The following is a 12,644-nucleotide window of genomic DNA, read 5'->3' as shown; positions in this document are numbered from 1 at the left end:
AGAAAAGGAAAAATACTTCTTAAATTGACAGCAGCTTAGAAAAACATATGAAAGAGGCTCAAATTACTCCAAATAACTAGAATAGGAAAAATAAGTGTACAATTGGCAGCAGCTCAGTTAAGCATACGAAAGAGGCTGAAATTACTCCAAATAACTAGAATAGAAAAAGTACTTGTGAAATTGGCAGCAGCTCAGGTAAGCATATAAAAGAGGCTAAAATTATCCCAAATAATTAGAATAGGTACATAACTGTACAATTGGCAGCAGCTCAAATAAACATATAATAGAGGCTCAAATTATTCCAAATGACTAGAACAGGAAAATTAATTGCAAAATTAGCAGCAGTTTAGATAAGCATATCAAAGAGGCTCAAATTATTCCAAATGACTAGAAAAGGAAAATGAATTGCAAAATTAGCAGCAGCTCAGATACGCATATGAAAGAGGCTGAAATAACTATAAATACTTAGAAAAGGAAAATTAATTGTAACATCGGCAGCAGCTCAGATAAGCATATGAAAGAAGCTCAAATTACTCTGTAATAGAAGAAACAATATTTTGACTCTTCAGTCTTTTATCTGTTTTGTTATAACTATATGATTTCTTTTAGGTTCCACTTGAAGAAGAAGAACCACATTATCAAGGAGAACAAGGAAAAATCCATGTAGATGCATAAAGTCACCACTGTCTCTTTTCTAAACAAAAAAAATATATGTAAAAAGTAAACTATAAACTTTACACATACTAGACAATGCTCTGTACTATATGAGGGCTAAAATTATTTTATGGTAGACCCAACCTACAATGTGCCACTTACTATAACAGGTACCGTCTTTAATGTTCTTATATAATATATACCATTCAGCTATACATTGGAAAGTACTATAGGTAATTTCTTCACCATGTAGGGATTCATCCATTGTGTATAAAACCTATAAATGAATGTTCACCTTTAGGTTCAACATTCTGTGATTCATTTTAAAACATACCTTTTTTGGTCATTATTCCGAGCTTAGTTTTTTGTTACAGAGCTAAAAATTTCACAGTATCAAAATCAGTGATTAAGTTTTTGCAGTCTTGGGTCTCCACTAGGGGGAGCACATTAGTTATTGATACAATGTGTACACAATATGCAGTAAACTCTGAAGCTGTCAATAGTTCCTCCTGGCCTAAAAGAGATGGGATCTGAGCTTCACATGAACTTGTGAGACTCTGGATTTTAAATGTATTTTCTTTTTGTTGATGCAACAAGAGTTATTGAAACTTTCCTTGCTGGTAAATCCTGGTTAGTTCATCTCAGTTTAGCCGGTTGGTGACCCCTCCATTCCCTATAAATAGTTTAACCATCACCTGAGGTAGGTAATAGATTTATTTTGTACTGACGACGGTGGATGATGAATGTCTCTAGTAGCTGCTTTCGTTCTGCTATAGGAGCCTTGTCATCTGCAGCCTTGGTGTTTGGCTGCAGCAGTTAGGTTTTGTTGGATATCCATTTGTCTAGGTCCCCGTCTGTCTTCCTTTCTCTGTGTATTTTTACAGTAGTGGTAAATTCTAGCATTCATACTGGCCTTGGCAAATCCAGAAAAAAGGGGGGTTTCTTTCAGCTCACCTATTCAGTGTCCTTATTATTGGCTGTGAGTCCACTTGATACTGGGCGGTGCAGGGAAACAAGATGCCAGGCAGTCCAGGATACTAGTGAGTACTCAGAGTAAGGACCTCGCGGTCTGAAACGCGTAAGCGGTGTGTATTGGTGCCAGTACCTGGTTTTATTATGGGCCATGTTTTTTAATGAATTTTTGAAATAAAGAAAATTGATTTTATCTGGACGAGTGCTGGATCTCCTTCCACATACCGGCCTTGGCACTATACAGGGTGAGGGGAGGGACAGATAGGGACTAGGTATGTGCCGGCGATGAGGGGAAGAACTCGTATAAGGACATAGGATTTACACACAGGTTAGTGTCAGAATGTGTCACTATCTCCACTCCCTATTGTAGGGTCTCCCTCTCCCTTTTCATCCCCATTGTACCTTTGTGTTACGCAGCGCGCCAGACATTCCACTGTCCAAGCATTACATTAGCTCCCTCTAGTGGTGACTGCAGACAGTAATAATTTTATCACTTAACTCCATGAATATACAGGCAATGTGGAGCTTTTAATCAGAAAAATGGAGCTCCGATCCAATAAATATATTAAAAATGTCATCTGCAAATGATTTGGCATGTATTGGTATGTATTTAGTATGTATTTTCTGTTTTATAACACACACCGGATTATAAAACGCACCTCAAATTTAGAGAAAAAAAAAGTAAAAAAAATAATAAAAACGCGGTCCGTCTTATAATCCAGTGGTGTCTTTCTGGGGGGGCTGCAGCGGTGGTGGAGAGGGTCACAGGAGCTAGGGGCAATGCTGGAGTAGGGCGATGCTGTAGACAGTGTGGCGGCTGTCCCAGATGCTCTGTCGGTGGTGAGGGTTTCAAAGAAATGGTACCTGGAGTCGGTGCATGCGCATATTGATCTATTGACTCAATGATAAGCCAAGATCTCATCTGCACACACGCCGCCTCTGGGCACCATTTTTCTTAAGTTCGCTTCTTGGCGGTCAGAGGCAGCGCGTGGGCAGATTTTGAGCCGAGAGCTCCATCTGCGCTTGCGCCAACTCCCGGCGCCATTATTTGAAACCCATACTGCCTACAGAACATCTGGAACACTCGCTGTACCACCTGCAGCATTTCCCTATTCGCCACAGCGCCCACAGCCAGCACAGCGCCCACAGCCAGCACAGCGCCCACAGCTAGTACAGCGCCCACAGCCAGCACGGCGCCTGCTGCCGGTATGCTACATTTGGATTATAGGATGCACCCCTCATTTTCCATTTTTCGGAGGAAAAGTGCGTCTTATAATCCGAAAAATATAGTATACATCAGGGAACCCTTATTTTTTTTATCTTTCAATATTATTTGCAACATATCTTATTTTTTACATTTTTTAACATTTTAGAGGCATTTTTAAATATATGTAAATGTATCCTAGAGTAACTGCAAAATATCATTTCATTTATCCCAGTCTCTTTCCCTAATCACTCGACAGTCCTAAAACTACAGTTTTTGCATTTTGAAGTTGTGATGCCCATATGTAAATGGCCTAATATGTTTGCCAGATGCGATGATTGGGCCATGGTCACATCCGATACAGCTATTACTCAGGAAGTTTTTCTAGCATAGAGATCTATATATTTTCTGAATACATTAAATGGAATATAGCAACTGCTATAATATAAAACAACATATCTGTCTTCCTTGGTGGTTGATTATGTGCATTGTTGCTCCATTTGAGAGGAGCAAAAGTGCAATTTTCTGGCAGCTGGATCTAAAAGTTAGGATCTGAAGAAGAATTTTTATGTAGCGATCACAAACTTGTGTTAAAATGTGTTTTTTATTTGAAACCTTAAATACCAAAGTCAGGAGAAAACCAACAAACCTTGAGAAAGTGATGAGTGTCTGTAGGCTGATTTTGTTGTATCTCCTGAATGCTGTATTAATAGATTAAATGAAGAAAACCATACATTTTAGCACATGTTGGTGAGTGCCATACATTACATATATAAATACTTTTTCTGGAATGCATCATTGACCTGACTGTGAAAACTAAGCACCATCAGTGAATCAAGAAAGAAATTCAAGAAAGACATCGATATATTGGAGCAAGTCCAAGATGGTAGAAGGTCTGCAAACCATGTCCTATGAAGAACGGCTAAAAGAAATAGGGATGTTTAGTTTGAAAAAGAAAAGGCTGAAAGGAGACTTAATAGTGGTCTACAAATATCTGAAAGGTAGTCACAGTGCAGAGGGAACTACCTTATTCTCATTAGCACAAGGAAGTACAAGAAGCAATGGGATGAAACTAAAAGGAAGGAGATACAGATTAGACATTAGGAAAAACTTTCTGACAGTGAGGGCAGTCAGAGAGTGGAACAGGCTACCACGGGAGGTAGTGAGGGCAGTCAGGGAGTGAAACAAGCTACCATGGGAGGTAGCGAGGGCAGTCAGAGAGTAGAACAGGCGACCACGGGAGGTAGTGAGGGCAGTCAGGGAGTGGAACATGCAACCACGGGAGGTAGTGAGGGCAGTCAGGGAGTGGAACAAGCTACCACAGGAGGTAGTGAGGGCAGTCAGAGAGTAGAACAGGCGACCACGGGAGGTAGTGAGGGCAGTCAAGGAGTGAAACAAGCTACCATGGGAGGTAGTGAGGGCAGTCAGGGAGTGAAACAAGCTACCATGGGAGGTAGTGAGGGCAGTCAGAGAGTAGAACAGGCGACCATGGGAGGTAGTGAGGGCAGTCAGGGAGTGGAACATGCAACCACGGGAGGTAGTGAGGGCAGTCAGGGAGTGGAACAAGCTACCACGGGAGGTAGTGAGGGCAGTCAGAGAGTAGAACAGGCGACCACGGGAGGTAGTGAGGGCAGTCAGGGAGTGAAACAAGCTACCATGGGAGGTAGTGAGGGCAGTCAGGGAGTGAAACAAGCTACCATGGGAGGTAGTGAGGGCAGTCAGGGAGTGAAACAAGCTACCATGGGAGGTAGTGAGGGCAGTCAGGGAGTGGAACATGCAACCACGGGAGGTAGTGAGGGCAGTCAGGGAGTGGAACAAGCTACCACGGGAGGTAGTGAGGGCAGTCAGAGAGTGGAACAGGCGACCACGGGAGGTGGTGAGCTCTCCATCAATGGAAATCTTCAAGCAGAAACTGGATAAACATATAGCTGGGATGATTTAGGAAAGCCTGCACTCGCAAGGGGTTGGACTCGATGGCCCGTGAGGTCCCTTCTAACTCTACCATTCTATGATTCTATCCATGTGTAGAGGTGCCATCTACTTCAATAATGTCCAATTTAGATTATGAGACGGTCCGTCAGTGCTGATCGAATCATTTCTCAAATAGATGAGCTAAACATTATCCCCCAACCTATAAGTATCTTGTTCCAAATCAATGTAAATTTCTTAATCAGATCACAATTTTTTTAAAATTTTAATACAAATTAAAGTGATTTATGAAAACAATCATGTAAATGTATCTGTGAATTTAGTTTTTTGATCAAAATATATTATTTAATCATAACTTTTTTGTTTAATTTACCAGATAATAATAATAATAGTTATTTCTATAGCGCCAATATATTCTGCAGAACTTTGCAATTCAGAGGGAACTTGTATGAACAAAAAAAAATTACAGAGTAATACATAATTCAACAGATACCAAGAGGAGCGAGGTTCCTGCTCACAAGCTTACAATCTGAGTAAATAGGGGAGGCACAAGAGGTAAAAAAGAGCTTGTCTGATCAACCAGTATACAGTTGTGCTCAAAAGTTTACATACCCCGGCTGATTTTTTGCTTTTTTCAGAGAATATGAATAACACAAAATCTTTTTTTCCACTCATGGTTAGTGGTCGGGTGAAGCCATTTATTGTCGAACTATGGTGTTTTCTATTTTTAAATCATAATGACAAGTAGAAACAGCCAAATGACCCTGATCAAAAGTTTACACACCCTGGTGCTTTTGGCCTGATAACATGCACAGAAGTTGACACAAATGGATTTGAATGGCTAATAAAGGTAACATCCTCACCTGTGATCTATTTTCCTGTAATCAGTGTGTGCATAAAAGCTGAGTGAGTTTCTGGGATCCAGACAGACTCTTGCATCTTTCATCCAGCCACTGACGTTTCTGGATTGTGAGTCATGGGGAAAGCAAAAGAACTGTCAATGGATCTACTGGAAAAGATAGGTGAACTATATTTGGTATTAATGTTGCTGTTCTGAATCTGGCTTTGTATTTCTGTTGTTCCTGTTCTGCACCATTCGTTATTTATGACCATCTCTTCTTATGTACCGGTAGTCTTTTTAGCCAAGTCGATGTGGTCTTGAACTCACTTCTGTGGACATCTTCTACCAGAGCATGCTAAGTATGCTACCAAGACTAAAGGCCGCTTTACACGCTACGATTAATCTGACGATCTCAGAAACGATGTGACACGCCCAGATCATTGTTACGATTTGCCGAGATCGCACATAGGTCGTTTATTTGCAGTCACACGTACACATCTCACCAACGACGCAACAGCGATCAGCGATATATTGTTTGACCAAGGCGGTCGTTTGGATGTTGTTTGTCGTTGGCAGGGTGTCAAATTAACCAATATGTCTGCTGCGATCCAAGCGACAAACAAGATTTTGAAACTGAACGACGTGTCAACGATCAACGATTTTCAACCTATTTGCGATCGTTCGGCGTCGCACGTAGGTGTCACACGCAACGACGCCGCTAACGATGCCGGATGTACGTCACAGAAACCGTGACTCCGACGACATATCGTCAGATAAATTGTAGCATGTAACGCCGCCTTAAGACTATGTGCACAGTGCGTTTTTCGAGGAATTTTTGCGCGTTCTTTGGGTGCGTTTTTGTGCGTTTTTGGGCTCAAAACTGCATGACTTTGTTTCCCAGCAAAGTCTATGAGTTTTCATTTTTGCTGTCTGCACACAACTTTTTTTTCAGCTGCGTTTTTGAGCGTAAAAAAAAAAAGACACGTCAATTGTTTCCTGCATTTTTCTGCGTTTCTCCCCATGCATGCAATGCATTGGAAAAATGCAGAAAAACACAGTGATCAAAATACAGTAAAATGCAGACAAAAACGCACCAAAACACGGTAAAAATGCATGCTTTTTTTGCGTTTTTGTGCGTTTTTTTCCACTAAAACGCAGTGTCAAAAAAATGCAGCGTGCGCACATAGCCTAAGAGGTGAAGGAACAAAAATAATCAATACCAGATTCACAACAAAAAAAATGGCCCTTACAACAGGTGAAAAAATATATATTCAAATAACAGCTCTTCGTTAAGACATTAGTTTTGTTATGCACTTTGGTGCCAATTTCAATTCCACCAAGTTATAGTTGACACAACCAACCTCCCACAGTCTCGCATATTTCTTTTTGACTAGTGGCACAACAATCTTGTCTATGTAAGACTGATGACTAAGGCCCTGTGCGCACGCTGCGGATTTACCCGCAGAATTGCCAAGGAATTTGCTGAAGGAATGCTGCAGAAAATGTTTATAACATTTGTGCAGTTCTTCTCCAGCAAAATCTATGGGGATTAAAAAATGCTTGTACGCACACTGCGTTTTTTTTGTCTCTACGGATTTTGCCGAGGAATTTCCGCTGCGGAATTAATGTGCATATCACTTAATTTCCGCAGGTACCTGCAGGTTTTGCCATAGATAATGGTAAAAACGCGCAGGGACAAACCTGTGGAAAAACCGTGGCAAATCTGCACCAAAAACACACCAAACCACAGCAAATCCGCATGGGGCGATTTTTTACCACATGTGCGGAAATCTTTCAGAGGGTCCAGAATTTTCTTAAGAAAAGTCCATTTTCTAGTGCGCACAGAGCCTAAAAGGTAAAAATACTCATAAGTTCAACATCTCAGCCCCAACATTGTTTACATAAGCGGTAATCACTACGGATGATCGAATTCCACAAATGTTCGGCTTCATGAATATTCACGGAATAGGTGGCCGTTATTCGACTATTTGTGAATATTCGATGCGCAACGTAAGTCTATGGAAAACCCGAATAACAGCCGAATAACAACTATTCAGGCTTCCCATAGACTTACATTGTGCATCGAATATTCGCATAGCGGCGACCTATTCGTCGGATATTCGCTAAGGCGAATATTCTGGTATTCGATCATCCATAGTAAACACAACTCCTTACATATACTGTCTGTCTATGAATGTGATGCGGGGGCCGCTGCCGCTTCTGGGGCCACTCGGATCCGGGTTACTGCTGCGGCTCAAGTGGTGACCAGACCCGAGCTCTCACGGCCGTCCGTCCTCACAACCGTCGGAAAGAGGGTATTTACCTGGGATTTTTGTCTGTGACGCCACCCGTGGGTTGCGGTGAGGGTTGGTGACACTGCCGCTGCCTAGTGATGGGGCACCCGGGGCTAATGGAGTGGGGCAGCAAGATGGGATCCCCTCCATGGGTAGGAAAGGTGTAGTCCCGGGGACCGCAGGGTGAACACGGGAGTGATGGCTGCCAGAGGTGGCTCACCGGGTTGGAACGGCGGTCAATGCTGTACTCACAGTTCAGTAATTTCACACAAGTCCATGAGGTAAACCAAGTTGCCAGTGACCAGCTACCGTTGGAGGGTGTATTCAAGTCCCACACCCAGGTTAGTGAACAGTGTCCCTTCCTCCTGCATGCTGTGTTTGTCTTTCCTGTTGGACGACTTTGCATGGAACGGAGAAGTCCACTCCCGGTTCTGTATGTATTTGGGAGCTGTGGCCCGCGAAATCTGACCCTTGGGATCTCTGTGGGTTCTGGCGGACACCCTATCCCCTGCGTTGGGCTTCCGTTTCACTCTATCTGGGCAGTTAATGGAACAAAGTCTGGAACCTTGTCCCCGGCTGGTTAATTGGAGAGGGGCTTGCAACCTTCCTTGCCCTAAGGTCCAGGCACCCCGACTGTGCATGGCCTCTGGACCGGATTCCAGCTGTCGGCACCGGCGGGCTACAACCCTGCCCCAGTCCACTTAAGGTTTCCTGCGACCAGGTCTCCGTCACCTGTGGCGCTGTTCACTGTCTGCCACCTAGCCGAGTAGTCCAAGGGCCCCTACCCCATGACTACACTTCCCAGTCTGCACTTGACTCCAAGTAGAACTTCACTCCCCTCAAAACTGAACTCAACTCCACTCAACTGACGTGTTCCCGCCCATAACTCCTCAAGACCCCTAGGTGGGCGTTCTCATCCACCTGATCCCGCCCACTGATGTGTTCTAGTTATCATGAGGGGGTGGCTAGCATTTAATGGCTGTGTGTTATACCTGAGTGTGGGTTTCTGGTGGTAGCAAAGAGGATGTACCCATTTGTGACTACCTGGTTTTGTCAGGGCATCACACTCCCCCTTGGTTGAATACAGCCCGTCCGCGAGCTGTAAGGCCACTGACGTTTATTTTTGCAGCAGCTAAAAATAGAAAAAAAGAGATAACAAACATATAAAACATTGTAAAACTTTCATCCCTTACGGGAGGCACATTGCTTGAACGTTGCAGTAAAACAAACAAACATCTCTTTTTCCCACTTTCACCCACCACCCAAAACACCTGAACCCACCCTCGGTGCCACCTCTAGTCAAAGATGCACACCGTCCCGGGTTTCTGTGGGTGTCCAAAATGTCCGGGTAAAAGTCCCTTACCCGCCAGTCCACCCCAAAAGTTCCATGGTCCGGAAACCCTTGGCCTGGAGGTTAGCCACCGGTTTTGTTAGTGACTGGGCCTGAGCCAACTCTACCGCAGGCCCTTCCTCCAAATAACCTCTCCAGAGGCGTTGTAGTCCTGGTGGTGAGGTAACAAGAAAGTAGATAGAAACAAAAACGTTTTAACACCGCTGCGGGGGCAGCCTCCTGCTGCAGCTTCTCTCCCAAACAACCCGCCACCCAAACAACAAGGATCCTCAGTGCCACCTTCACTCACGGTGCAGCACTGTCCTGAAACCCCCTTTCCCCTGGGAGTCACTGCCGGTGCTAGGTGCGGTGTCCCAGCCGTTGCGGTTTCTGTAGCTGGGAGGAGTGACACTGCTCGTGTGACTACTGGAGTCGCAGGGTCCACCGCTCCCGCGGGGCCCACCGCTTCTCAGTCATCCTGCACCGCTGCGGGAGCCACCGCTCCACCATCACCATCAGGTGCTGGCATTCTTTTGGTCTTTCTCCCTTGGTTTTTTGACAGTCATCTCGCGGGACCCACTGTCCTTTGCACTTCCTGCTTTGGGAGTCACCAGGTTCCGCCCGCGTTCTTAGGGGGCAGGGCTTCAGCTTTGCGCCCTTTTCAGGGAAGAAGATGACAGCGTTGTTGTTTTATCATAAACCCTCCTGGTTTATGACCTCAACCTGTCTGACTACCTCTCCTTTTACTGCATGCAAGTATTGTCTAGTGCCACCTAGTGACAGTCATCACAGTTTATAGGCAATTCTTTTAATTTAACACATTAGAATACCATGAGGCATCAAACATTAACTATTTCCAGACTGTCCTTATATGATTAATATCTGAGCTGTCCACGTGCAACTCTGCAGTGACAATGTAAAACATCACTGCATAATATAGCAGCTGCAGGAGGGGGGGGGGGATCTGGCTGTAAGATAGCTAAACTCTGGATAAAAAAGGCAGCAATGGTTTCTTACCATTTCTGCCTTCTCAAGCAGACAGTAATAAGAAGTGCTAATAGTGCTTCTTCCTCCATACACAGCGGTCATGTGATCATTTGTTGTAGGCAGGGATCAGGAGCCGCTAGGTCCTATAAGACTCAGTCAGCTTTTCTACGCAGTCAGGAAGCTGCATTTTCACTGTAACCAGGGCTAATATACCAGCCCCAGTTACAATGGAAATCAGATAAATAAAAATATTACACTGTTGAAATGGCCCACCTGGGGGCACAGTGTGTAAAATAAATGAAAAATAAAAAAGTAAAACAAATCAATAAAAAGTAGGAAAAAAAAAAATAAATTAAAAACAAAGCCATTGCCAATCCAAATTAATCTATCTGTGAAAAAAATTACATAAAAAGTGAATCCATTTTAAAATGTATTTTAACAAAATTGCTACTATTTCTGCACAGCTCAGAGTCAGAAACCTGATAACTAGAAACTTCTAAAATTTAAAGTGATACTACATTATTTACATTACAGAAGACACTGAGTTCATTGTTACTGCTTTCATCAATTGATCAATTCCCTATGGTTAAACAATGAGATAATTACAATGTAAAAATATTATTGTGACTGTCATTCATTTAATGCATCTTTGATATCCAGGGAATCTAATAATAGGTAACGCACTTACCTGGAACTTTGCTGAATTAGAAAACCCATGGGACTTCTTCATTTTATTTGAATTTATTTCCTAACATATCCCAGAGAAACTCATTCTAAACTTGAAATGTAATCTCGTGGGTGTTTCTTAGATTATTTATGTAATTAGTGTTGTTACCATCAAACAAAGCACTTAACAATTCTGATGAGTAATTCTAAAGTTTAAATTAATTGTGGTAGATACTGTGGAGCTCTAACGAGAACTCTTTTTGTGCATATAGATTTTATTATATACCGTTGAAACCAGAAGTTTATATACACTATTTAAAAATACACATGCATATTTTTCTCACTATCTGACATGAAATCAGAATAACTTTCCCATTTTAGGTCAATTAGGAACCAAAATTATTTATATTTGCCAAATGCCAGAATAACGAGAGAGAGAGAGAATGTTTTAAGGCATTTTTATTACTTTCTGCAAAGTCAAACGTTTACAAACCCTAAAGGGTACTTTACACACAACAATATCGCTAATGATATATCATCGGGGTCACGGTGTTTGTGACGCACATCCGGCGTCGTTAGCGACATCGCAGCGTGTGACTAAAAGGAGCAACGATCGCAAAAAAGTCAAACATTTTTGATTGTTGACACGTCGCTCCTTATCATAATATCGTTGGTGGTGCATGTTGCTGGTTGTTCGTCGTTTCAGCGGCATCACACATCGCTATGTGTGACACCGCAGGAAAGACGAACATCTCCTTACCTGCGTCCACCGGCAATGATGAAGGAAGAGGTGGGCGGCATGTTCCGGCCGCTCATCTCCTCCCCTCCTCTTCTATTGGACGGCCGTTTAGTGACGCCGCTGTGACGCCGAACAAACCGCCCCCTTAAAGGAGAGATTGTTCGGTGTCTCCAGCGACGTCGCTAAGCAGGTATGTGCGTGCGATGCTGCCGTAGCGATATTGTTCGCTACGGCAGCGATCACCCCATGACGAAACAGCGACAGGGCGGGTGCTATCACGCACGACATCGCTAGCTATGTCGCAGCGTGTAAAGCACCCTTAAGAGTACTATGCCTTTAAACAATATGGGACTGCCCATATGATGATGTCATGTCTTTGGAAGCTTCTGATAGGTTTATTAGAAGCCTGTGAACAATACGAACGAACTGAGTCTTATGACAAGTACGGAAAAACCTCAGATTCTAATAAAATTATAATCTTTATTGGAAAATATTTAAAAATTGATAATATAGATAGCACCTAGTGCTTGTGAACACAAAAAGGAACAGAATGAGGGAATGAGCTATATAAATGGGATCCCTATAGTGCCCTAAGGTATCTTGCTCCTGCCTGACAACGGAGGGTATGACACTGTAACTTTATGGGCGCGCCTGTTCCGCGCCGGCTATCTCTCTCTGTAACCTATAAAAACAGTGAATTAAGACAAATTACACTAAGGATTGCCATGTATATGTGTTGGAGCATACAAAGTACGCAAAGTACTACCAAATCACTAATATGTGATAAAAATTTATCAATATATACTAAATGCTCCAAACGATCACAAACCACAGAAAACAGTAGGATCGCACACTTTGTCCCATTATTGTAAATAACTGGGAATAGATATTTCATGATACATGGTATGTAATCTACATTAATATAATGGAGGATAAAATTAACATAATGGAAGAAAAATCAATTCTATTAACCAGTAAGCCTCCCCTGCCAGGCAACGTTCCATCCGGCCACCGCATGCGCTAAATAT

The 12,644-nt window shown here is 42.9% G+C and overlaps 1 protein-coding gene across 1 annotated transcript in view; it reads left to right on the top strand.

Annotated features, from left to right (window-relative positions):
• Positions 1-5,029, top strand: part of RHAG (Rh associated glycoprotein) — a 122,107-nt gene extending 117,078 nt beyond the window's left edge. The window contains exon 10 of the mRNA XM_075341230.1: positions 610-5,029. Within this exon, the coding sequence (XP_075197345.1) occupies positions 610-675 (66 nt within the window). The 3' untranslated portion in view covers positions 676-5,029. The remainder of the gene's footprint in view (positions 1-609) is intronic.
• The last annotated feature ends 7,615 nt before the right edge of the window (positions 5,030-12,644 follow it).

Source organism: Anomaloglossus baeobatrachus, chromosome 3 (assembly GCF_048569485.1).
Source record: "Anomaloglossus baeobatrachus isolate aAnoBae1 chromosome 3, aAnoBae1.hap1, whole genome shotgun sequence".
Lineage (NCBI taxonomy): Eukaryota > Metazoa > Chordata > Amphibia > Anura > Aromobatidae > Anomaloglossus > Anomaloglossus baeobatrachus.
This window is presented reverse-complemented; position numbering and strand designations above follow the sequence as displayed.